We start from the raw sequence: 27,940 nt of genomic DNA, 5'->3' as shown, positions 1-27,940 counted from the left end.
ATTGAAGGGCGGAAATGATGACAACAGAGACGATGTAAAAACATCTACAATTATTTTATTGCCAAACTAAAACTGTCCCTGCTATTTACACTTTACAAGCTACTGTAAATATGCATAACAAATATAAAAGGTTTACATTTATATACATTATTTATATAAAGCCACATCTTATTCACCAAAATTCATATACCTTGTTATTTACTTATAGTTGTGTCATTTCATAGATTTACATCTTGAATAACAGCTATAATAAAATATCAGATAGATTTGTTTAGGTACATGAAAAATGCATATTGAATATAGCATGTTTGGTATTTAAACTGTGGAACCTGTTTAAAAGTTAAAGCCATTTCAAAGCAGTATAGGTAGGCTGTTATTTTGGCATGGTGAATAAAAACTCTGTTCACTAAACATGACAAAAGTAACCCTTCATTTACACCACAACAGCCACTGCAAATAACCGTGGAAAAGCAAGGGACGGAGGTCGATACGTGCATTAAATATTTCTCCTGCTGTTCTTCATTATTTGTCCCTAAAACAACCTCGATTAAGAATCAGAACTGCTAAACAAACATGAAATACAGGAATATATAAATAAAATGAGAGAAGTGATGATTTACACGGGACTCCTCTGAAGCCTGAGAGTTGTAATACAATATAAAACCTTCTTTGGCTACAAGTATTTGTTGTAACGTTTCTCTGAGTTGTTAAAAACTTAGTATTGTTTTAAAACGTAATTCATCTTAAGTTAACTTGTGATATATATTTCTACATAAAGAAATGTTCCTGTACTCTATAAAAAAGTGATATATATATACTGTATATATGTATATATGTATATGTATGTGTGTATATATATATATAGTCAGTGCTATTATGGGACCCAAAATCAGTCTGAAGAACTACAAATATTTGAAGCATTCATCCACATCCCTAAATTTACCTCGAATTGAGTGTGTCCACAGACTGAACATCACAGCAGCAACATTTGAAAAATTAATCGTTGTCACAACTTTTAAGAAGGGCTTCATAATACTAATATAACACTATAATAACTATAGCACAGACTGGGACTTCAATACACGTCACTATAAGATGCCAATTGTACAGTATTACAATAACATCTATCTATGACAGTGTTAGCTGTTCACTATAACAACTACAGGATGGACAGGTCATAAGTACATGCAAAACATTAACCTCAAGTCTAAATATTCACAAGTGTGAAAGTAGATCGAAATACTCCAAAGCAGTACGGCAAAGACGTTACGGCAGAACCACAAAAGATTAATACATCTTCCAATTAAGACAATTAACTTGATAAACTCTGCCAGACCCACCAGTGGGATTATCTTTTACAAATTCATGTTGCTTGGCCAGGAATTGATCAAACCCTCAATGTTCGATTTAAAGGGTGGGGACACCCTATTTACAAATTATAAAAATAAAAAAAATGGAACCATATTTCTCTATCTCACCTTTCTGAATATGTGGTATCTAGGCAAGAATGTTTTGGTTTTCTTTTCATAAGTTTTGAGATATGTATATTGCTCAAGTGTCCACATACTTTTATCCATATAAAGCATCTCAAAACCTGGGTAAGTACAACCAAAACTCTCTCCATGGTCAAGTATTGTATTATTATCTATTATTTATCCTTTTTAAGTATTTCATATTGGCATTTTTCAGTTTTTGTACTGTCCACTTTGCTGCTGTAACACTGTGGGACTAATAAAAGACTATCTTATCTCCAATGCCATATTTTCTTCACTTACTAAACACAAGTGAGGAAAACTGCAACAAAGTCATGGATTCCATATCATATGGAGAAGGTAGTTTCTGAATTCATAAGAATTTAATGAGAAATTTAAAGGGGGGAAATAATCATAGAGGTTTATGAGCTAGACTCAAAGGTGAAGTGTCAGGGTATACTTGAACTCTGCTTGGTTTATATTCAAGGTCACAGTTTGGCATATATGTGCTAAAAGTTTTACAAAGGGAGGTATCAGATCCTTAAATCAAGCTCTTTCTATTTCATCAAACATTCAAAGTATTGTCTGTCTGTAACACCTTCCATTAACTATATACTGTAAGCTATCATTAATTTCATCATATACAGTAGTTAAATAGAATCCATTTGAAATTAAAAACATAGTTATAGTAGCTAAATAAATATACACTCCTGTTTATATTGTTTGTTTCTGTGCTGTTCCAAATGCAGAAAGGCACCAGGGTTTGTGAAGAAATTGCTGATTTATGCATATGGAACAAAAGCTTAGACTGCATGATACAACACTACATAACAACTCTGGCAATTGACAGATAATGAAAATGAAATGTCATCTGCGCTTTAAGGCTTTAAAGCACTTTTTGTTTTATATTACACGATGATGTACAGTTCAGAGTGCTGCTGGTTCAGGATGAGTCCTGTTTTGTGCGTCTCATGGAAAATAATTCATATTTGTGTAAAAATAAGTTCTGAGTGATTAAGTTATAGCTCTTATGTTTATCTTGATGCCTCCCTCTCTCCAGTCTAAAAGACAATCATACCAACTTTTTTTCTTTACAGTACCAGCTGCAGCTGTTTGCGTGTAAATAAAGAGGAAGCAACGGGAAAGGACCGTTGCACCATCGTGAATGTGGATGCACAAACAGATGGTAAACAGATGATAAAAAAGGACCCTGTTCAGTCCTGATTATTCATATAAATTACATCATCATTGCACTACGTTAGGATGAATTATTGAACTTTTTTATGAAAGATTTCAGATATGTGTTAAGTTACAGTCAAAAAGCTAATTCAACTTGGATTAGTCGAAGTGTGATTCCAACCCACATTCAATACTGTATATTACTGTTACTGTGTGCTGGACAACCCTGTAGTGTGTACCCACTGAGGTGGTAGTGCTCCCTTTACACTAACCAGTTCTTTTTCCCCGTTTCCTAAGCCCACACACACTGAAGCAACCTCTAGTGGCCTCCTGCAGCACGGCTGCTCCCCGTTGTCCAGTCGATGAATATGAAGCTCAGACTCATTACCATGAAGGAGACGCCCAGGGCAGCAAAAATGACAGACTAGAAACGAGGGGAAAACACACCAGTGGTACAGAAGCTTCATTATCAAGAACTCTGTATGTAAAATAGACCACAAAAAGGCCCGCATCACCATACTAGTATAATCACTGGTTCAGGACTACATGACAAAGCTTGTAATGGCTCACCACAATCTTATGAACGGAGTTCATGGGTTCATCATCTTTGGGGACGATGCGGATGTAGAAAACAGCAGGGAAGATGAAAATGAGGCAGGGAGCCGACGTGGCACCTGAGTAAAGCATAAAGAGGAAGGACTGGTCAAAAACAAAGCATACAGCAATATACAGAGAGTTTTATTGAATGCAGTGATAAACATTTGAAACATATATAAGATTTTTTTTAAAAGGTTCAGATTTCCTTTCAACATATTTCCAGCTGGATTTTATATCCTCATGCATCATGTAGCCTACTGTGCATAAGATTTGATCTTAATGACAGAAAGTAATATTTATATGACTATATCCAAAGACTGAAATTATATTTTAGTTTGTCCTGGTTTTGATGATGAGAATAACAGATTAAATAAATTGTACTAAGTAATTAATCCAAACATTATTAAACCTGAAAAGAGGGGTCATCATGGAATAAAGCATTCTTTAAAGAGGCTGTTTGTAAGTTGTCTCTGGTACGTAAAAAGCTGTTAGCTATTTAACTTGTTAGCTATGTAGCAATAGCAAAACTTACAAATGGCTCCTTTAAAGTCTAAAGCACTGATGAACAAAACAAAATGAAAAAAAATGAATGAAATGAAAATATTATTATGAATAAGAGAGCATTCAATACAGTTTACAAATACAAATACCCGGCCTTTTTGTAACAAACACAGCTCAGTAAATCTTGTGATACGATTATGATAGAAAGTGAGGAGAAAACACAAAGAGCTGCCTTATGCACTGTCCTGTGAATAAAAACAATTAAAGAAAAAAAGTTACAGGAGGCTTGCTTTGCAAATTATATTTTCACTCAGATTTTTGTATTTTTGTCACCAGTTTTTGAACTCAGAATAAACGCAGCTAAATTGCCAGATTGTGAGCTCTAAACAAACAACCAGCTCCATTGCGTCATCTGACAGTGTGAGTTATATTTGTATGTTTCTGTATACTGATATGCATTCAAGTACATCCCGAATGTACCCCCACATGTGTACTTAAATGCATCCACATGTTTTGTCAAAGCAGAAACCGTTGCTTTGAAGATGTCCTTGGCGGTCTTTTAACTTAAATCTTTTCAACTTTCACCTCTAACCTATGAAACGTTGCCTCCAATCTGAGGACAGAACATGACAATAATATTGACACAAGCCAACAGTTTGTCCGTGAACAAACATGTCATGTTTTTTAGTTTTGCTTTTAATGGCCTGAAACATAATGACACTGCCATGTCAAACAGGAGGTTTCAGTACGTAAACAGAGACAGAATAAGTAACCAACGATCACACTGTATGTAGCATATAACCTATGGTCAAATAAGTCCAGACATGTGGATGAGACTTCTAGGAAACATTAAATGCTCTTTTTAAGAATCTCAGGGATTTTTCTGTTGTCATTTGGTAATATAGGATACGATATAAGATATAACAGGAAGAGCTAAAGACATAAAAGGCCCATGCCTCAGAAGTGCCTCGTACAGTTTTAGACATTACAGCCTATCTGTGGGACTAGTCCATCTTTATACTATTTCAAGTGTGTGGCACTAGAAATTTTAAAGGGGCTAAATTTTCTCTGATGCTGAACATGGTTTCTTGCCAGGAGTGGGTGATTGACGCTTGACAAGAGCTTTGGCCATCTTTGTCTTTATAATACAAGAGGTTATAAATCACCTTCTGAGTATCACTATGTCTAACTAAATTTGATGCTGAACTCGCAACATTTCTTCTAAACTGGTAAGTAAACAGCTGTTAATGTGTTAGCTATGTAGCAATAGCAAAACTTACAAATAGTTCCTCTAAGTTTTAAACTAACCAATGATGCCGAAGATGCCCAGAATGTTTGGAGCAAATATCACCAGCAGGTTGATGAAGGTGAGCAGAATGAGAGCAATGGCAATGTGACGCAACCAGTTGAAAGCCTTGGTGGGGAATAACATCTGCAGGATGGCTCTACGCACCTGTGGACAGAAACAAACAGTTAATTTAATAAGGAAATAATATCACAATATAAGATTCATTGAGCACTGCAGGTGCAACAAATCAAAAACAAACTCACGGGGAACAACACAATAGGGACGGTCAGTGTGACAGCGGTGAGGACGGCCACTCGCACACACAGGATCAAAGTGTCATAAGGATCGATCCGGTTGTAAGTGTGCAGCAGTTCAGGCTCCACTTTGTCTGCAGGAATATAAAGAGAACATATTTCATTAATACATGTGAATGTCACTCAGTAATACTGTACCTTTTGGCAGTGGAAAACATCATTATAACAAACAACCACCACAAGAGGGAGCTTTCATTCTATGTGTAGAAATGTAAAAGGTAGATAAGTAAAGGCTCAGTAAGTGATTTTACTTCAACCATGAATACTGTGTGTCAAAAGACAAGACTGGGCAATACTAAAAAACATATATATCAATTAAACCATTGATTAAGAAATTCATAAAACGACGACTTTCTCTTGCCAAAAAGGTGTTACAGTAAAATTTAAGACTTTACTGCTTAAATAAAGAAGAACACCGGTTCATCACAAAATCAGGCCCTGTAGATTTTCCTTATAATATTTCTTTTAGATATTTCCAAAGTTAATATCATCATTTCACTATTTTCTGAACCATACCTACAGCCTCTAAGCCAAACAGTATTCCTTTTGCCTCTCAATAAATCTTTTCACAATAAGAAACATCGATCTGATTTGGGCATAAATGTATTTATAAATGTCTTATACTGCAAACACAAACTCCAAACGAAGTGGCACAGACAGCTGTTCTCACCGTAAAAGGTTAGGTAGCCAAAGAGGGCTGCTAGAAAGTACATGGTGTACATGACTAAAATGGAGATGTTTGACACCTTCTGCATCTTCTTCTGTGTTGGACTGAAATCAGAGACAGTTGAAAATTATGTGAACGCAAAATTCTGCACTGACATGCTATCAAATATTGAAGGTTAGAAAGGGATGACTCACTTGCGGAGTTCGGTGTAGATGGGCAGGACCTCAGGGTGGCATACAAAGGCGAAAGCCAAGATGGGGATGGTGTATGCTGTCTGTGAAGAGACACACAAACACATGATTTTCAACCGAGCATCTCAAAATAAATGTGGGAACACCTGCAGAACTCAATCTTCGGAAACGATCCAGATATGAAAACTGCATCTTCACTTCAGACGCCTACCTGTGAGTTGATGGTGAACATGCGTGGGTAGCAGTGAGAGTCTTCGTCGTCCGCGTGAACCGGACCATTGTTGTACTCGTGGCCGTGGCTTGAGACGTTCATGCTGAGGTGGGCAGCAGTGCTGTTGGCTGAGAACTCCTCGAACGGGCAGGGAATCTGAAACTTCTTATAGACAACCTGCAGAGAGATGCAAAAAGAGGGAAGAAAAGCGAGGATATAATCAAAGAAAGGATCAGATTAGTGTGACTCAGCCTCTAAGTACTTAGCTTTTACTCTCAACCTTTGATGTCCGTAAGCAGCTCTTAAATTCGCCTTATCAAACATAGCCACATACCACTTAAAATAGAGACAAGTGTGGGAAAGAGATGAGGGTGGGAAAGCAAGTAACATATGTGCCAAAATGACATGCCAGAACAAATGAGGCTCCTTGTGAAGAGTCACAGTGGTGATGTGCCGCTATGTGAGCTGGAAAAACTTACTGCGCTGAGAAAGAACACCATGCAGCTGAGAGAAAACCCGCTGCTATAACCAAGGTAACCTGAAAAGAAAGTGAACAAGACAGTTAACGTGAAAGCTTCTTAAACTGAACTAATCTGTTTGGTCTTCATGTGTTGTTTGGGACTATATAAGCTTTATCAGTTACACAAGAAGTCGAGAAAGTTTATAGTCAGATTTCCTACTGCTCTATAAATGAGGCTTATACAAAAACATCCCTAAAATTCGCAGTTTGAATGACCTCACAGCGCTATGATATCAGAAGGGGCATGTTTATTTCATGTTGTAGTGAGTAGCTCAGACTGGACTAGAGAGTGTGATCATCCCAGGAAAAGAGATATCTAATTGGGCACCTGCTGCTTCCGCTGCCAGTGGTGGAATAAAAACACACTAATTACTTGACTTTGAGGTAAATGTTCCATCAAGATGTCATTATGTAAGTTGGCTCAAGGTCAAACGAAAGCATATCTTAATAAAAGATAGAAAACGTTTCTTGAAAAGAAACCAGCAAATGCACGAGTCAGATAAGCATACTGCAGTAAAATGTAAAATGCTTTGAAATGCGGAGGACAAGAACCAAAATAGAATGAGCTGAATAAAGTTTAAGGGTCTAAATGTTGGTCAAAGCTACATCACACAACAAAGCTTGAGTAAAAACAGAAAATCTTCCAGTGCAAAGACATCATTGATTAATAGTCTTTTAAAGTTTGGGGGGAGCACAGGAACTTGTTCTCCAGGCTCCAAGAGAAAAAAACAAAAGTTAAAGTTAGAAGTTAATATAGAGCATGTGAAATTTTCGATTTAACAACACATTGTGACATTTTAATTTAATACTCATATTTTTACTTAATATCTAATAATTTAACTTAGCAAATCAATTTTTAAAGGCATTTTAGGCTTTTATACAGAGATGAAAGAAATTCAAGAGAAGACAGGAAATGAGAGCGAGAGATGAAACGAAGGTTCCCAGCAAGACTTGAACTGGGGACACTGCAGGTCGTGTTCAGCCAGTAAGTCAAAACATTTGGACTTAGCAGGCACTCAGACCGAAATCGGCCCCGTATAGAAAACACAGCAGAGGGATGTTTTTTATTACAGGGCTACTGTCAGTTTGAAAACGACCTAAAACCTCATAATTTTGATTTAGTAAGTCATCATCATCATTTTAACTTAGTATTACAATTTTGACTCACTGACCATGAGTGTTTTTAATTTTTGTCATTGCCAAAAGAGCTTCCACTCTCCTGTGGCTGTGCCCTGCTTGAGACCATGAAAAGAGTCTAAACAGGTTATACGCCTCATTCAGATTCAGATGTCTCAAAAATAAGCAGAAATGCCAGAGAACATGTACAACTGTAGTGTTACTCACCAAGTTGCTTCATTAAAGACAGGGGCAGGATGATACCGGCAGAGACCATGATGACCAGGTAGTTTCCATTCATGTACCACAGACTGTTTGGAGAAAAGTCTAGTTTACTTTGGTGAGCTCAATATTTCAAACACTGGCACAGAGACACATACATACAAAAATAGACTAGGGACTGAGACTGTGAGGGATTGCTTTACTCATTTAGTGAAACTGTTGGTGCTGCTTTTTCTAAAATCACACAGTCTGAGAGCACTTGTTTGAATGTCACCAGGTTGTGAGAAATCTCTCGGGCCAAATGGTTGATGTGTTGGATTTTGGTAGGACAACAGCAGCCCGCTGGGAACATCACTGGCCTCAAGATTGTGGAAAAAACGTGTCTGCTTATGTTGCTCTCGACAGTAGCACTGGAATAGACTGTTACATAATGGATGATGTATGTGACAGTTCACAGTTGCAGAGAAGGAGGACATAGTGGAGCCTACACAACACAAAGGACAGATGAAAAAAGTCAGTGAATATTACCAGTGTCGGCTTCACAGCCTTTGCCATCTCTGTCCTTCATGTCCTGTTTCTCAACTCGTATTATGACACAGAGCCATCCAAAAACAGTTCTCAATCCAAAAGGCATTGCTTAAGGGGCTTTGGATCAAGGCTAAAAAACATATGAGGTTAGAATGACACATCCAATCTTAGCCCTGCTTCCCCACTTCAATCCAGTGTGGGACCTTGCTGCTGTATCACTGTGTGCTATATGTGGGCACCACACATATCCTCCCATTAAACAAACGTCCTGTGAATGCCCCCTATAAAACACAGCTCACTCGTATAACCTAAATAGCCGACACAACATGCTCACGCGGACATGTCATTGCGTTCTGTGTTGATCTGTTACAGTGACCTACTCTTGCAACACAGGAAGAACATAGGATATCTCACCAGCTACAACATTATTGTTTACAGTAAACAGAAGGTAAATGGTTCGACAGCTTGTTTATTGTCACATAAATAGAAGATTTGTTTCAGTCCATCACCAGTTTACTTAATGGAGTAGAAAAGACAAACTTTCCTTTGCATGACTCGCTCAGGAAAACATATTGACCGTAAATCTTAAACATCAGTAGCTTTACACCTGAGAAGACCACCAGCAACACGCAGCTTATAGAAATGATTGTCAAACCATTAAAGACCACTGTCTCCTAAATCCTGTTTACAGAAAGCTTTTTGTGCCCCTTTTTAAGCTGCTAAGCTTGTTATTCTAAACTCATCCGAACGGGACACCACCGGTGGGATCAGCTGTCAGCCATGGCTGGACAGGCTGTAACAAACAGTGATCTACGAGACCGGCGGTGTCTCTTCCTTGAAAGCATGGGAAGTCGCACGAGTCACAGGTCACGCCCTCTTTGGACTTCTTGTCAGTAGGTCATGTCTGATGATCGTCTTTCACTTGTGGCCGCTCAAACCTTTCGACAGTTGAGACCAATCCAAGTCCAGTTTCAGTTTACTGAGGACGAGCACAGGTCGCGCTGCTAGTCTTCATAAGCAAACTGCAAGTCTTGCATTTGAACATTTTCCTGCTGAGGTCAAGTGTTTGCAGTGCAGAGGCCTTGTAATTAAATATTTAAGCTGTGTGGTTAACAAATGCCTGTCTGACACTGTATTTTTTTTTTTTTTTTAATAAAATTTTACTGGCCAATGATACTGGCTTGTGATATTACGTTGTAACCAAAATATTAGCACTGGTGTATGTGTCAGCTAATTATTAACAAGAAAGCCCACAACTTGAGAGCACTGACAAGTGTATTTCCAACTTTATTTATTTTAACTTTTATTCTTAAACTGTAAAAAGTCCCTATCTGCACATATCTTTGGCTGATAGATCGTTCTTAAATTCTTTTAATTCTCAAATAGATGAAATATCAATCACGCTCTGGTCTTTAGGGAGTCGAGTCTCACTGCAGTCTCAAAGCCTAATTTTTGTGACTTCAGTCTGACCCAAGTCCAAGTCTGAGGGTCTGCAGCCCTGAGATCCTCTCCCTGTGTGACCAAGCTGAGACTCTGCACTGCAACCTGTACATTGTACCCGATAATCCTCATTCAAACTCCATAAGAAATGTGTCCATATAATTCATGTGTACGTCTTCATCTATTGCTAGAAACTATTTCTTTATCTTCCCCTAGGCAATCTTAGTGAAAAGTGAAAGGTACTTGTCCGTCCGTCTGCTACACATCATGGCCGTCTATATTTAGATAGCCACAAGTCATAAATAAAGCCACAGCCACAGCCCCACCACCCGCCGCCCCTCATTCCACTGTGCCCTCCTGACGCCACAGATTCGAACAGCAAGAGGTGCGTCTAGTGGAAATGAACAGTGTGTGTCTCGGTTGTTGAGAGCTGGCCCTGAGCTGACCTGTCCTTATGCACGACCTCGGAATTTGGCACCCATGTTACACCACCTGCTGCTGTCATTAGTGCTTGTGTGTGTCTGTGTGTGTGTGAGACAGAGAGAGAGTGAGAGAGAGAGAGACATAATACTTAATATGATTTTGATTGTATCTAAGCTTCTGACCCTGGCATTAATACACACGAAGACAGATATAAGTATATGAGTTTATCTGATCAGTGATAAAGGGTAATGACATGCCCTTCAGGAGGCGCAGGCCCACATGTGAGAGGTATCTTAAGGGTACGGTCAAAATATTGGAAAGACAAGAGCAGCAACACGATGGAGAGACAGGTCAGGCCACAACCGCAGTTGGATATCTTGTATAGATGCTGTTTATTGTGTATTGCATTTAATGTCAGGTCTCTAAGAGGGCTGTCTGTTTAGCCCCAATATGTAAAACACAAGGTTGCTGACATTTCTGAAAAGTTTATGTTCCAGGCCTGAGATGTTTTTAAAGGGATGTGGCTGCAGTCGCTGCAATCCCTTCTGAGCACAAGGTTTGTTTTTAGATTTCAACAGGCAGCTGGAATCCACTTCAGTCGTCCATGGCCTTATGCAGAGTGTCTGTGGCATGACTCTGACGTGAACAGTGCTTGTCTCCACAAGCTGAAAGCACTGAGGGTTTATGTTGTGTGAATACATAACTGACAGATACTCAACTGTAGCCCCCCACCCCCACCCCCGTCTGTTGCTCAGCCAATTACAAACTGCCATTCTCATCACACTCACACCCCCCCCCCACTGACTGAATCAATGAATGGTGCAAACTGACATATTCACTGGCCACAAAGTCTGCCGGGCCCCTTGACCCTGCGCACGGTGTCTGAGCTCTGGGCCAACAGCAGGCAGGAATCATGCGCCTTCAACAAGCAGCGCAGGGATGTTGGTGATGGGAAGCGCATCAATGATAATACTCACTCAGAGTTGGGATCTGCCTTCAGGAAAGCCTGGATGACCAGCGGTAACTCAGATTTAACAATGTAGAGGTAGCTGGACATCGCTGTAATAAAACAAGACAAAGGAAATGTGAAAATGAGCGGCCGAGTGACTCGTACGCTGGACAATCAAACATCGTCAAAGCCATGTCACAAGAACACTTATCATACTGTTTGTGTAAGTGACGGAGCAGAAGCTAGTACTGAGGACACTGAGGTCATGCCATGTTATGTTTTTTCTGGGAATTTGGGGTATTTCAGTAACCAGGGGAAGGTTACTTTTTACAATTTAACAAAATTAAAAAAATATATCATCCAGAGATTACACTTAGGCTACTTTTATTTCCCCCATCAGAGTTTGATTGCTTTGAAACGGCGTGAAAACACATGCAATAGGCTGAAACTATTAGTTAGGTAATTGAGCATAGAAAATGAATTTCCAACTATTTGGATAATAAATCAATTTTTTCTGTAATTTTTCAAGCAAAAATGCCAAGCATGATCAAGTTGTAGCTTCTCCACTGTGAGGATTTGCTGCTTTTCTCTGTTTTATGTGATAATAAATCAGCTGGCTTTGACTTTTGCATTGTTGGTTGAGCAAAACAAGCAATTCATCCTCTTGGGCTTTAGGGAACTGTGAAATACCAAGTATCTCAACAGTAATTCATTCTTAACTGTTGGACTTACTTTCAGGCTGAAAAAGCAAAATGAAAAGTGTTGCATTCAGTCTCTGAGCTCTATGAATTTAACCTTTTTTGCTTAATGAAAGTCTAATGTGTCTGACCAACTTTGGGCAGACACATCCGACCACAGATGCTGTTCAGTGAGTGGGAACAACTCTTATTATAGGCGAAACCTCCGTGAACACAGCTGTTTACCAACAGGTCTACTGGTCTTTGCTCTTAATACAAACCCATATTCCATACTTAAATAGATGTGCAGCCCAGAACAAAAGCCAAAGTATTGCTAGTGCTTTCAGTGTATATGGATGTGTGATGGTTGGGTAATGGGGGATATAAACTCTAATCCATTTAATGGTGTGTAATTCCTGTTTTCTGCTACAGGGAGTTTACAAACAGGCAAATGCATTAACCGCAAAGTCACTGTGGCTCCTCACCTCCAATATTCTGCAGGGTAATTGCTATACCAGCAGCCATTTTTCCAGGAGTGCCAAAGGCTCTGTACCCCAGCTGTTCATAAGCTCGAATTCCTGTAAGTAGATAATACTTTATAAACAATCATTTTCACGTCTGCTGAGACATCTCTTTGAGCAACACAATAAAAGACAAGAAATAAAACACAAAAAAATGACCAAGAATTATGTTGGTCTATACACTATAAACTTTACACCAGATTATAGAATAATCGAACTCAATTTTATTTCCCTTCTTATTAACAGTCTAAATTAGATTAGAGAAACTAAGTGGACTGGAAACCTAAACAATAATTTAATTACAACTGCCTAACTTACTGCTGTAGTGAGTGTGCTTAAACCAGTGAACTATAAAAACTGTTGATCTTTGCCCCTTTTTTTAATTAATGTTTTTTTTTTTTTTGTCATTTTGGTAGTATAACTTTATAACATGTACAGTGGTTGTACTGTTTCACTGCAAAAGGCCTGGACATGGCACAAGGCTTACCCACAATGCCAGAGGATTTGAGCAGCAGATGAATGGAGTAAGATGACAGGGCTGCCACTGCAGTCAGAAGAAACCTGTGCCACAATACAAAAGGGAGGGTCATATGCCATTGTTGCATGTCAACTTCATATTTATCCAGTTTTTGCATTCCTTGGATTACAAGCCTGGCATTCCTTCATTTGCAATAGGTTCTCTACATCCGTGTCCTGCCTTAGCATGGGATTTTGGAGCCGATGCCGCTCACTGCTTCAAAATGCTTATTGTATTACTGTAACACATTATCAACAGCTGACACAAACAATAGGAGGCATTCTTGAAACAGTAAGTCTTTTTAAATAAAAGAATAGAAATGTACTCGATTGATGAAGGTCAACAGTCTTACACAAGGATGAAAATGCTATTTCCCATAACCCCTTTGTCTGCTGAGTTGTAGTGGTCCTCCTACAGAGGTACAGAGCCACGGGCAAGGGCTCTCAGGTCAACATTCCTGAAGAGTCAGAGGCTGATCTCAAATCCATCACCTTTCTCAGACCTTTTCCCAGCATTTCTGTACACTTTTGTATTTCTTGTAGCCACAACTGAAGTGGGAATCTTTAGGGGTGGAGATCAAGCCCTGAGATTCCACTGAACTGTAACTAGTGCTGTCACAAAGGCCGCGTAAACTGTCTGAGCTCCCTCAACTCACAAACTAGTGTTTATTTGTGTCTGTTGGTAATAACCACATTTGATGCCTTGTCTAAATAAAGAAGTATCCCTCTCTGGATCCTGACACCCTGGTGAAATATTCAGCAAGGCGCTTGGCTTTTCATAACTGCTCTATTTCTGTGTCGCAACGGAAATATGCTGATGAGGTCTGAGAATCTCTATTTGTATCGCGGTTAGTGGATCATGATGTCTCTGAGGCAGCAAAGAACAAACGTCAAAGCAAGCCTATATACAAATATAAATGTCTGAACATGTAAAAAACATAAATACTGCACATATTTTTAATAGATGTGCTCTAAAAAATGTGTTCAAATAACTATGCAGTTTACTAGGAAGCTTGCATCAATGCTTTCTTGCGTAAAGGTTATTATATAGCGATATAAAGCCCACAAGATTGTTTCTCTTGAAATACACACTCTTTTGTTTTTTCTTTCTAGAAATTAAGCGTTTTAAATTCCTCCAGCCTGTTCCTTTTACAAGAGTCACATGCTTTTAATTCCATAGAAATCAGGGATTAAACTGATTTTTTAAAAAAGAAGAAAAAAAAAGCAGATTGCATTTTATGCAAGGGTTTATGAAAGGCGCTGTTTTGTGCTGTAGACCAACACAAAGAAAGGTTTACAGTGAGATACAGTACGATGAAAATAGGTTTGTTTTAATACTGATTTGTCCTATTGTGTATGTTAAATAGATAAAAAGAGATACTATATCTTAAAGTTGCTGAAACAGTTAGGTATGAAAAAAACATTTATATTAAACAAAACTTTCCAATAAGCTTTTAGCAGTCTTGAACCTTTGCTACAGTTTAACGTATGCGATCCAATCTGAGCACCGCGATGAGACAATGCATCATCAACAGGGGAAACTCCACTCAATGTGCACAACCATCAATATAGTCCATCAATAAGACTGAAGTGGCTTAACTACAGCCCAAATGTGAATATGTCTTTGCATGTTTTAGTCAGAACATTTAGTGCAATTTGTACATGCTTGGCTTTTTGAAGAATTATTAAAAAAGGGAATTTAGTGTTAGTGGCATTATTGCACTATATTTACATCCAATTGTGCAGGAGGGATTTTATCCCTCAGTCTGATCCTACAGCTTTTTCCATACCTCACATGTCTATGTTTTATGTGTCTTATAACAGAAGGGAGGGATGCCCCACTGTGTGTTGGCCGTACATGTAAGTGGTTACGTTTTTGGTAAACTTTGATATGTAAGTGCTGTTTATTGTATGTCATGTTTGATGTAAGTTATCATGATTTTGAAGACTGTTAACCTTTAGGTTGCTTTGAAAACTCATTTAAATGTAACTGAAATGTCTCTTGCTATTCCAGCTATGCAGCAATGATTCAGTCACAGGGGTTGCTACCTATAGGCTATACAGTTATAACCTCACTGACCTAATTCCTTAGAGAAATTTCATAAGAGGAGCTATTCTTCGAAAGCTCTAGCATCGATCTGACTTCCTTTTTCCACGGTTGAAGCTAATGCTGAGGCCATTCTCGATTTCAGTCCTGCCACTTGCTCTGTGAAGCTACACAGACTACATGACCAAGACTACCAGGGTCATGGTCTGACAGCAGCCGTCTGCACGGAGCAGAAGGAACTAAATGAGCAATCCAGATGCCTCACACAGGGTCTGGAGGTTCGGTTATTCTGGGCTGTGGCCTTTCTGGGGTCTCTATATGTAGCAACAAGGGAGGGGGCGAGAGCCTGAGCAAAACAACATGAATAGAGGTGAGCATATCGTGGGACATGACATGTTACCAGATGTCATGACAGTTACTGAATCACTCCTGTAAGGAACTAGCACTACCCTTGCACTTGATGGCACCACAAGTGTGGCCCACTCCTGGAGAGTACATTGGAGATACTCAGGACTTTTTTTACTACTTTTTTTGAGTGTATTCAACCATTTACCTGACTCCACCCTTCACTAAATTAGCACCACTATAGCCAAAGGTCCATGTAAAGACGATTTGTCAAAAAAAAAAAAAAAAACTGACAAGTCAGCACTGCAACCATTAACATAAGTGACTTTGTCTCTGTTTGATAAGTGCGTAGATTCTAGCTGATGTTCTGGAAATGAAACATCACAAACTCACAAGAAGAGGAGTATGCCAGTGTTGGCCATGGCATAGGCCAATCCCAGGATTCCACTGCCCATAATAGCATTACCCAGGTTGAAGACAGACATGCCCAAAGAGGTCTTCCCTTCAAACTGTTGGAAAAAATGAACAAGACCATACAAAATACAAAATCTCTCAACAATAATGCTCTTTCTGTTGTTTCATATCTGTAAACTTGGGCTTTTACACTCACATCTGTGAAGCGTATAGGTTTCTTTCCATCTGCACTGGGCAAAAATTCCTCATTCTCCAGTCCTCCATCAGGATCATCAAATCTAGGGGGAAAATTCATGCCTGTTAATTGATTGTCTATCTATATCAAAAAACTGTACACATATCTGCTGCAGACAGCAGTCAAAATCACGCTCTTAAGTTTTTGTTGTTGTTTTTGCGTTATGAAATGCATGAAAAAAAATATGCAGAGGAAAAAAGCCCCCATACAAATCTTCACAAACATACCTGACTGTTTGAGTGCCATTTCTGTATAAGGATCCACCCGTTGAGGCAAGCCCAAAAACAAGGTAAACATGCATTTAAAAAAGCAAAGATTATGCAGGAAGTAAGTCATTCTGTATGATGCTCACCACATCCGACTCCTGGTCAAATTAATAGGAAACTCTTATCACAGGGACAAAGGTAGATATAAGTAAATCAGTCAAAATCTCAGAAAATTAACTTAAAAGTCAGTTGTTTTACTTGAAATAATCCAGGATGTGGTTTCCACACAAGTATAACTAATAGAGAACGTCAAAAGGACTTTAACACATGCTGTGTTAAATGCCATTACCATATATAAGCAACAACCATTCATTTGTGTGAGACAATACTCACTGATCCTCCTCGAGCAGCGTCTTCATTGGCACACCCATGTCGTCTCCGAGGTCGTGACTTTTCCCGTTGGATAGGATGTTCATCTCTGACTGAGCAGGTTCCATGATCCAACTTCAGATTTATTTATTTTTTGGCTTGTATGTGTTCAACGAAGGTGATCCTTTAAAGTCACTTGGTGTCTCGAAAACCTAGGACAGAGGCGGAAAAGTCATGAATCACAAACAAACAGATGTGTGGGTTTGTTTGTTTGATGTTTCTTTGTTTAAGATGCCTTTCAGTGAAAATGTGAAGCACACTTTGAATGTTTAATGTTCTAATGTTTAAAATGTTTAACCCTGAACACATATTTTCTAAGTCAGCTTCCTATTTTTTCTGCATTTTTTTGTGTTTTGTTCTCACTGGTTTGCTGCCGCTGGGTTGGAAAAAGCTGATGTAAAAGGATTTCCATGAACTAATCAGGATCTAGCAATAATCTGTGACGTTGTTTCCACACCACACTGTCAATCAAATCTGATCAAATAGCACTCACACAGTCCGAGTCAGAAACTCTTAACAAATACTACAAACAAATAACAAATAATTGAAACCATGTTATTTAATAACCAATATTATGATCAAATACAGCTGTTTCACATTAGTAGGGCAAGGATATAATAATTTTTGTTCTCTGTGACTTTGAGGCCAAAGAGAGTAACTTTAGGCTACATCGCTTTAGTGCCTTGCTTTACAACTGTACAGTTTTGCTGGCTATATTTACCTTTATATATCTCTTTTTCTAACTGTAATTATAAATGGAGTTCTTATTGTGTCATGCAGTGTTGCAGAGCATGTTAGCTCTTGTACTAATCTACTGATATGTCCGGTTTCTGAAATTCTGCGATCAATGACAGACGTCACGGATCCTATTCAATATTTGTCTGTCCAGCAACTGTGCACCAATGACTCACTTCTGCTGTTGACACAGTGACTTCCAACAACCAAGACCTGACCTCATTCAGTCACTCATTCAATTCATTCACTGAAACTTCTGCTGCAGATACACTGGCACATGAACAGCACGCAGCGACATATCTGTAGCTATAAGTGATCACAGGATGAGATAAAGTGCTGGAAACGATGACAAATTTTTTTTTGTGCTTTTCCAGAACTTCAGGACTGAGCAAGGCAAACAAGTCCAAAGCACAAGGTCAAAGGTCAAGGTATATTTGAGTTTTTTTACATTTTTGTTTGCTCTTGTCTTTTGTGTAGTTAAGAGTCACAAGCCTGCAGATTATCACTGTTACTGGTAAGGTCCCACACAATGACACAGCGGTCATAATGACAAATATAAGCATAAGGTGATAAACAAAATACCAAATCACTCACAACAAGGGTTCCTTAAATTACTGAGAAAGCAGTTTGCAAAACAGTTATTACTGTAATAATACTAGTAATTGCCTTAACGAGTCTGTGGTTTTCAGCAGCTGTGGTTTGAAGACAGAGGTGGTATAGCTACATTTGTTAACTGAGAAACTATTGTTACTGATTAAAAACTAATAATAAGTTGTCATAGCCCGCCACAACCCCAATGAATCCTCTTCACTATTTCACCCAGAGAGACAATAGCGTGTTGTTCGCTGCTTCCGCTGTGTCCAGTGTACAGCAGCTCAATTGTGTTCACAGTGTCTTCTCTGCCAGAAGATCACTGTTACTGCTATTCATACTGTACAGCTGAAGAGGGTCATTGACACCACGCCACTGCCGCTACAAAAGGAACATGAGAGGAGTAAAACGAAGTCACAATGCATGATACTCGACACAATAATCAGGTATAGTAGCCTATAAAGGAACGAATGATTGACCCCGGTAAAAAAAAAAAAGAAAAAAGCTCTAAATCTGTATCTTATTAAAAACCTATGAACAGCTAACGTCAGTGAAACCTTACATTGCTTCATCTACCCTGAGATAGATGAAGCAAGTCCTTTAACGTCACTATGTAAAAGCCCCTGATGTCAGTGTTTCCTGTTGCATAACTTTGATGATCATCATTTGAATGATCATTTCCACAGAGGTCGGAGCGGGACTTCACCTTATAAATTACAAATAGGGAGGAGTAACACAATTTTTAAGAGGATGCATACTGTGCCACTGGAGCCCAGGTCAGTTCAATCAGTGTTTTTGGTCATTAGCAGCAATAAAAAAAAAAGAGGATCAGGACTTATTCTCACCAACAGCAACCCCCTGGGGCCACTGCATTTACAGTAAATACAGCAGGAGGCTCATTAATAACAATGTTGACATTTTTCCACCCATATGATCACTGTTTTGTTGTAATGTACATCTGTAACCTGGCAACATACCCGTGTGAGTAAGTGTTTTATACTTCATTTATGTCAATGGTGGCGTATGTTTGCAAACACACTGTGCCTCACATGACATTTGAAAACTACGTTCATTAGTGACGTTTGTGAAGAGGTGTAGGTGAAATTCGATGAGCATGTCTGTTTTTCAATGCTTGGTATAAATTAATCTTAAGTTGTCCAAAGGTATCGTTTACACTTTCAATAAGATAAAATCCAAATTTTTCTACATGTATATTTATCACAGGAAATAACAGAAAAAAAACCCAAATCTTATCTTGGCTCTAAAAAACAGAACATGAAAGCACTTGCCTCTAAGCAGTTTAGAATAGTTTATAATATTTCAAATAAAAATATTGATTGCAACAAGCAGCTCTGATGATTTTGCGTAAGAATAAATGCAACCACTGGTCACACCAAGGTCTGAGGTCTTTAATTTTCAAATAAATTCAAAGAAGCTTCTTGGTGGGGGGGGGGGGAAATACGTACCTTTGTTCTCATTATATGGAAAACAGTGACAGTGTGAATTATTTCCAATTAATTGCTAGAGCAGTATTTCTCAAACTTTTTCACATCAAAGGTCCCTAAACTGACACAAACTTCACTGAATCCCATCTGATAAGAGTTTTGCTTTTAGATGTTTTATCACAAAGTGTTTGGAAACCATGACCAAAATAGTCATATATTCTGTTATGGATGGAATTCTGTTGAAAATGAATTAATCCTCTTTTTGAGGGCCCCCCCTCAAGGGCCGCTGGTGGTCCCCAGACCCACTTTGAGAACCACTGTGCTAGAGAATCTTTTAATCAGACCACAGCAATAATACAATTCAATATAAAGCATTTGGAGAGAGTAAAGTATATCCCTAAATATCCCTAATTTCCTCAATATAATTACCAAATAATAATGTTCTTTCATGGAATCTTCCATTGGAAACTATTAGAGAAATTACAGACTCATAAGATACATCAAAATAAATTACCAGGTGTTTGGCTTTCAGGAAGTCTCTGTAAAGACCCATGTGGTCACGTCCATCTGTTGCCGTTCTGTGTTAAATCCAAGCCGACTGTACCACATGGGCCTTACCAAAATTGAACTCAAAAACATGTTGTGTTTGGGTTCGTGATCTAGCATGGCTCTCCACTTCCACCCATTCTGGCGGACGCATGCAGTCAATCAGCAGCATTGATACTGAACTGACTGAGCTGAGGCACCATGAAGCGGCATCTGACATGGACAGGACAAGTCTGAGATCAGGTAGCTGTATGCAAAATCAGTTCTGTAAACAGACACGGTTGCTGCTACTATTTCTGCTGTGTAATTTTATCTGGCGATGGGTGAATGGCAGGCCAGACAGTTCAACCATATGTGCATCTATAAACATGCCCGTCAAGATGAGCCAGGGCAGCTTGTTAGAGACTTGACATATGTGATTTATGAAGTGATTGTTGTACCGCTGCTATTTCCTCATTCTATATTATTGAAACACATATTTACTACTAACCTTTAGGGTCCTGTCACTTTAGTTGTACAATCTAATTGTTTTTTAATTAATAAATCCAAATGAAAAAAAAAAAAGATTAGCTTGATGAAGACTGGGAATTGGTGTGCTGCTCAAAGTGTGACTTATGATACCAGTTGTTTTAGTAGAGATGGATTATGTATGTAAAATATCCATGACTCTTTAATAACAAATTTGTGCAAACTCTGGTGCAAAGGAAGGGGCATTGATTTATTGTTTTTGGCAAGAGATGCAAAAATGAAAATAAAACTTGATATTGCTCCTTCTCATCCAGGTCTCTGTGTCCAAGCCATGAAAACGTTCTATTTCTAAGCATCTCCACACATCCCAAACAGATGGAGATCATTTGTTTACTACCTGTTTTGGTAAGGAACGCACTGTTTCTAAGTCATGAAATAAATTCTAAAATAATTTACTGCTTATTTACTGTTAATGAATACTGATCTCTGTCTATCCGAGAAAATGCCCTGTTAGCATATGGTATTCTACTCAGCACCAGAGGGGGTCACCTTACACTTTTACACTCTATTGGAGCCCAAAGTGAGTTCTGTTACATAACAAATCGGCTATGAAGAGGCATGAAAATGAAAAGTCCCATTCTGAGGACTTATGTGACATTTGAAATGTTTGAACAGGTGGGCGGGTGAATTACAATTAGTTGTTTGAGTTTGTTATTTTTTCCATTAAATTGAGAGAGCAACTATTTAAAAATCATTTTACTCTCAAAAGAACTGTAGCTGCTGCATTCTCGACAATTATTTCCCATCTCTTCTTGTGTCAGCTGGGCGTAAAAACAGGCAGAGGCACGGGAGGGCGGTGGGCGAGCACATGTAGATGAGGAGATGCCCATGTGGTGGTGTATCAGGAACAGGCACGAGGTTCAGCCAAGAGCGCCTGGCAGCACCAGCTCATCCTTCGGCCACGTGCTCTGCTGGGGACAGAGGAACACATGCTCGTGCCCTGTGATATCGGCCACCACCTGAATCAAGTATTCCTCTCCATGGCAACGCAGGCTTTTATTATGGTGAATTTCTCATGGATTACATCCCTTGTAAATGCTCTAAATAACTAAATGTTGAAATGAACAAAATGTTGGAGCATTTTTTTGAGTAATGCCATAAAATGATCCTTACATGCAACTGATTACAAAATGTTATTGTGAGAGAAAAGTAATTCACTCAGTGCATAAACTAGTTAATTACTAGCCCTCCCATTCCATGCTACTGAGTTAGATTCGTTTTGGTGTTTTCAAGTACAGTAAAAAGTAACATCTGACAACAATTAATTGAACCATTGAGCCATGTTTTACCCTCTGCCCCCCTGTATATCAATATTCTTAAAAAGTTATAACACTCAGCAAATAGTTTCAGCCTTTTTGACTAGATAATCAACACACATTCTCTACGGTATATATATCAAATAAACTATACCAGTAGTAGGTTAAACAACAACAAAAAAAAGTTTCTAAATGTCTGAACCTGAACTCATTGTTAAAAAATATATATATATATGTATATATAAGGTAAATTAGATAAATTCCTATACCCTTTGGTCAGCACGATTATTTCACCTTCATCCACTAATGCAAATGTTCAAATATACACAACAAAAGATATGAGCTGTGACATTCATGCTAAAATGGACAGTAGCTCCCTGCATCACCTGCCTGTTTCCAAGCAGTGTGATGCATGACAGAACACACAAACTAATGATTTAACTAAATCACGAGTCAGCCCCTGAGCCAGAGGCAAAACCAGCATTTTCACCGAAGGAATTAGTTTCACGACACAATTCAGTTTAATCTACAGCACATGCTTCATCAGTCTGTTTAAATGCTGTTAATGAATTCTACATATTAAAGCTGTAGGTTGTAAATGTTGGCAAATTGGGGCACATGATAAATGTAAGTGAACCCTGTGTCCACTATGTACACGTGTAAAAAAACGTCTGCTGCAATCTACAAGACAAACAAAGACGTAAATGTAGATGTAAAAATAGCATTTAGGAATAAGACTAAATAAAAGCAACTGCAAAAGTCAATCATCTATACATTGTTCAGGAAAAGGTTTGTAGCCTATTGAATTTACTTTAGCACAGATCTTTGTGTGGCAGTCAGGTGAAGAAGTTTCCCCTGACTGTTGAACACAAACATTCATCAGAAACCAAAGTCCTCCATTATACTGTACAGTAAATAACATATAAAAATATAAAAATCTGCATGTTTGGTGACTCATTTGCAAGAGCATTAGCTATAACTCTATATTGATGTGCAGTATACAACAGCTTTGACTTCTCTGTGTGGTTGAGCCAGATTTAAAAGGAATTAAAAAAAAAAAAAAATCAGCATTTAAGCGACATTCAGAGACACACATGGTCAGTGATCATCACAAACAGGCGATATCCAATTTAATAAAAGTGTTTGAGAATGTTTAATAAACCATCATCTCATCATCATCCCATTAAGTTCCTCACAGAATTTATACGCAGGCTGTCTCCTTCTGACTCCTTCCCTCACACAGACTGACTGAATGAATTGTTGAAGGGATGGTAAAAGGAAGCAGCACTTCTACAGCGCACAAAGGGAGCCAAGATATAATTTAACATGCTGTTTTACAAGTGGCCAAAGCTAAATCTGTGTTTACACAAGGATTTAACTAAGACTATTAAGCTCAGCGCTTTAAAAGATGATTTGCAGAGCAACAGCAAACTGCCCCACAATCCTCCCCTGCTGCACCATGGTGGCAGGTGAGGCGTTTGCTGGACCGCTGAAATCTGCCAGCTACAGAGGCAAGTGCACCACTTCTGTTTTCCTTTGATCCACGGGGGTATGGACCAAACATGAAGTTCTCGAACATATAGAAAAGTAATGACTCAGGATCAAATTGAGTCTGTCGAACTGAGCGTGAGCATGTCTTCAGCCCGTAACGTTTCTGGTTAGAATACAGAAGGGAGACACCAACACAGGAATACCTGTACAATGTGGAGGAAACACTCTGCTATAAACTCTGCCTTTGTTTGCATTGGCACTATTGATAATAACATTATGTCCAGATTCCTGTTGTCTGCAGACTCTACTCTACAATGAAGACTAAGTGTAAAACTGATGGGAACAATGGTCATGATGATGAAGTTGAAAAAAAAAACAGTCCTTCTCTGCCCTTATTGTTTTGTTTGGCTGGAGAAGCTGTGCTCGTTGAAACTGCTTTATTAAACCTGCAATAACTGATGAGAGTGAACCGTAACAGTGAACTGAACAATGAGGAGAAACTTTGACATAAAGCGCCGTAAAACCGTGGGGAGCTACAGATTCAGGTGATAATTCTCTGTAAGTTAAACAGGAACGTCCATCTCACGTTGTCACATTGTTTTCACATTTTTATTCCATATTGTTATTACACAACAATATGGAATAACAAGGTGAGTAACTATCTGCCTGTTGAAGCTTTACATATCTTGTATTGTTCCAGGTTAAAACTTGAGACTTGAATGTCTTTATTTTCAAATCCAAAGTCAAGACAAGTCTTTAGGAGAGCCCGACCAATAGATCAGCTTATATAACTTGCTGACGTCCAATATATGCTAAAGTTTCCTCGCTTGCCAAGTATATGGTGATTTATTTCTTGCAACTGTTCAAATACAATGACATGTGGCTCTCTCTGGAATTTTAAAGGCTGCATATATTAGCTTGAGATCCTATGTTTTGGCACTGGTTGCTCCAGAGGGAACAAACTCGTGGGAGTGTTAGTGCCATTAAAGAAATCTTTAAGATGAAAGGGGCCGGCATGGAGAACATTTTATCTTCAAACTCCTCTCAGAGAATTAGATCAGTTCACTCACAGCCACAACTTTATACCTAAACAAATGAATTCATTTGAATACACAATATCAACAAAAGACAATGACTTTCCAGTGACTTCAATATAAATAGACGACAGCACATGATAAGGTCAGGTTCAACTCCACAGATTATGAGCCCCATGACAACGATAATAATAACCTCTGGAGTGGCCGATACTTAACACTTGGGGTTGACTCAAACACAGATATTCACAGGTCTCTTCGGAGTGACGGAAGAGCACAACTGGCTGCTTCCCACATGGATAAAACATCGCCCACCCCCCTACCCTAACCCCACACACACACACACACACACACACACACACACACACACACACACACGGCGCACCTGTCCAGCTCCTGCTCCAGCTCCTAGCACATGCTGAGGTCAGTGACCATGGTCAGGCTTATCTGCTCATTTTCCTCTGTGATGAACCCAGCATGTAAACCCATGTAGGGTGTTTAGATAGGGGCCAAAGTCAAAAACGTGGCCCCTCAGTTCTCTGGACAGTCTGTCTGTATCCCAGAATTGGTTAAAGGTTTTCAGCCTTAGTGCGTTTGGTATTTTAAAAATCTTTTCATACAATATTTCACATCAGGTAGTTCCACAGTTTTCACCAATGCAGCCATAGTTTTCTACAGTTGATGACCTGGCACCATCTTCATTCAAGCGACTGGGAGTTAAAGTGCTTTTCTTCACCCCATCTGACCAGTTGAGGCACAGGAGCGCTCACATTAGCACAACCACTTCTTTCCAAGACAGTCAAACTTGGACTAGCAACCTGCTACATGCATGGAAACTTTTTCGACCTTTAGGGCCATGATGCTGGTTTGAAAAAACTTTGGTGTTACAAACCCTCTTCCTCAAAAATGTCTGAAACGTCACAAGTTAAACACAATAAAAAAGTTGAAGTTGAAGTACGATTATGATTATAAACGGCAGAATATTTTATCATAAAGCAACAGTCAAGCATAGATTTTTAAAGGGCTAGTTCCCTTTAAAGAGTAATCACATAAGAATGTAGTCTACATACACATGAAACATAAAAATAAAGAGGTTCTCCAACTAATGATTATTTTTCACTATTGATTAATCTGCAGGTTTCTTCTTGATTGGTCATTTTATCATTTGGTCCATACAAATGTCGATAAATTGATAATCTTTGTCATAATTTCCTCAAGACCCAAGTGAAGTAAATTGCTTGTTTTGTCTGATCAATAGTCCAAAAATATGTTCAGTTTTCTGTCATTTAAGACAAAATAAGCAACTAATCCTCTCAGTAAAGAAGCTGGAACTACCAAATGATGATACTTTTGCTGGCCGCTGGTCTACTGACAGAATAAGTGACATTTAACATGATACACCACAACAGCAGGGAAGAACACCAAACCCAAATTCACCGCTCAAAGAAAAAGTGAAAAACAACAAAACATTTAGATAAGTAAAGGGAGAGAATAAAAAATTGTCACTCAAATGTAGAAGGAAAAAACTTCTTGTTACCAAAAGCCACTGTTTTCAGACAGACAATAATAACACAATATCACATCTACCAGGCTCAGTGCGTAAAGGGTGATAATGTGCAGCTTTAAATTTCCCACACAGGGCGCTCTTCTTCCACATGCGTATATTTAGCCCACAATAACAAAGGCAGAGTGCTTTAAAAGTGCTGCTGATGGTTGTTAAAGCTGCTGCTGTTTACATTGTTCGCATCTCAACGCAGGGTGAATTTGTTATCGCAGAGTGGTCGCTGTTATTCAGAGGAAAACTCTTAGTCGGACATGGTTCTGAATGCAGGAGGAAAAAGGAACCAGTCTCTACTCAGTGTCATTTGGCTTGAACACATGAAGATGTAGGCTGAGAAAAACTACAGGAGAATGTCTCACAGTCACAATTTAAATGGCACAAGCTTCATATCGATTATTCAGTTTGATTAAGCGCCAACAACTGCTTTTGAAAAGAAAAAAAAACACACATGAACTGAAGCTTGGAAACATTTGGAAACACTTTCACCAAAAAAAAAAAAAAAAAATCTGGTTATGTTTCCACACGCTGGTCACATATAGACATGTTGCCATTCATCCAGATGTTGGTTTTACCTGTTGCAAGGCGACTTTCACTTTAACTTCCAGGCTCATCCAACGCGTATCGAGAGAGATCGAAAACGCAACATGAGTTAGACGCACAATAGATGACCAACAATCTGTCACTGACTCCTTGAGGCACATGGTCGTGACATCTGGACTTGGCGCTCACTGCAGGGGCAGCGAACAGGCTATTCTTTCTGTATTGATCACACCCCAATAGGAAACAAAGCCATATGCCTCACTATAGTGTGCCATGGGATCATATAGCATATAAATATCCATAATATGTGTTTTCATTCTTTTTCCCATGGGCTCCATGTGTGGTTGAAAAGAAATCATACTAGTTCCATTGTTTTAAATGATTATTTTACAAGCCTCAACCTTTCAATTAAATCAGTTCAATTGCCTACAAATATAACGTCAAACAAAGCTGCGTCATATCTGTAATCAAAGCATGTGTATTTATCCTGAATGGAGAAATAGACCAGATTTGTTCAGTCTTACCAAAGGCTCTCGTCACGAAGCTTTCAGGTTAATTCCTCTGGTGAGTGGGGACAATTTGGTGATCAGTGTCTCTCTCTCCTTTCCTGTTTTCTTTTTCTCAGTGGTCGATACAGTGTCTATCTGCATTTGTGGCTATTTACGCACATTACGGACCGTCGCTCTTCCCAAGTAAGCACCTACAAACACGCGCTTTGAGAAATGGTCGGCATTGTAAAAGACTCCTGAGCTCAACTGTGGGGGTCGCACTGGGTCCGCCTCTTTTACCCCCCCCCCCCCATCCACTCCAATAAGCTGAGCAGCTGAGCTGCTGGTTCTCAGCACTTGGTCTCGTAGTAGGTGTGGGAAAAGCAGAGATAGTCATCGTCACACTGCTCTAGTCATTGGTATGAACGAACTGCGCATAAATGGCACCACACAGTCAATCTGGCAACGCACGACTCTGACAGAATGTACGCAACAAATCAAACAGCTGTCATTAACATTATCATGGGGGTGCATGGGTCAAACTTTTCTGGACTCGGTTGTGGGCATTTCTGGCAATGACATTTAAGGATATCAAATATAGACATTCCATATACATACGTAATATTATTTGTATACATGCATATACAAATAATACAGAGACAAATACTGTACAATAAATGAATGTACTAATTGATTTTAACTTTATAGCTGTACAGC

The 27,940-nt window shown here is 38.9% G+C and overlaps 1 protein-coding gene and 1 long non-coding RNA gene across 4 annotated transcripts; one reads left to right on the top strand and one right to left on the bottom strand.

The window, feature by feature from the left end:
• Positions 1–35: 35 nt before the first annotated feature.
• Positions 36–27,511, bottom strand: slc38a3b (solute carrier family 38 member 3b). Of its 3 annotated transcripts, none has more exons than XM_056398000.1 (17): positions 27,260–27,511; positions 16,973–17,160; positions 16,601–16,621; positions 16,335–16,416; positions 16,118–16,233; positions 13,304–13,377; positions 12,781–12,873; positions 11,647–11,728; positions 8,285–8,367; positions 6,900–6,958; positions 6,421–6,597; positions 6,213–6,292; positions 6,022–6,122; positions 5,301–5,425; positions 5,058–5,202; positions 3,222–3,325; positions 36–3,075 (listed from the first exon to the last, which is right to left on the bottom strand). In XM_056398000.1, exons 2-17 carry the CDS (start codon positions 17,074–17,076, stop codon positions 2,971–2,973), a joined length of 1,551 nt encoding a protein of 516 aa, XP_056253975.1. In that variant the 5' UTR covers positions 17,077–17,160; positions 27,260–27,511; the 3' UTR covers positions 36–2,970. The 3 variants fall into 3 exon arrangements, with proteins under 3 accessions (XP_056253975.1, XP_056253982.1, XP_056253990.1); XM_056398007.1 differs by lacking the exon at positions 27,260–27,511 and adding an exon at positions 26,768–27,253; XM_056398015.1 differs by lacking the exon at positions 16,601–16,621.
• On the top strand, positions 18,770–23,810 carry LOC130182849 (uncharacterized). Its single transcript, XR_008829755.1, has 4 exons — positions 18,770–19,110; positions 20,443–20,568; positions 21,108–21,198; positions 21,615–23,810. It is a non-coding gene; the product is annotated as an uncharacterized LOC130182849 (long non-coding RNA).
• Positions 27,512–27,940: the final 429 nt, after the last annotated feature.

This window comes from Seriola aureovittata, chromosome 2 (genome assembly GCF_021018895.1).
Source record: "Seriola aureovittata isolate HTS-2021-v1 ecotype China chromosome 2, ASM2101889v1, whole genome shotgun sequence".
NCBI lineage: Eukaryota > Metazoa > Chordata > Actinopteri > Carangiformes > Carangidae > Seriola > Seriola aureovittata.
Note: the sequence above shows the minus strand (reverse complement) of the source record. Positions and strands in the feature narration are given on the sequence as shown.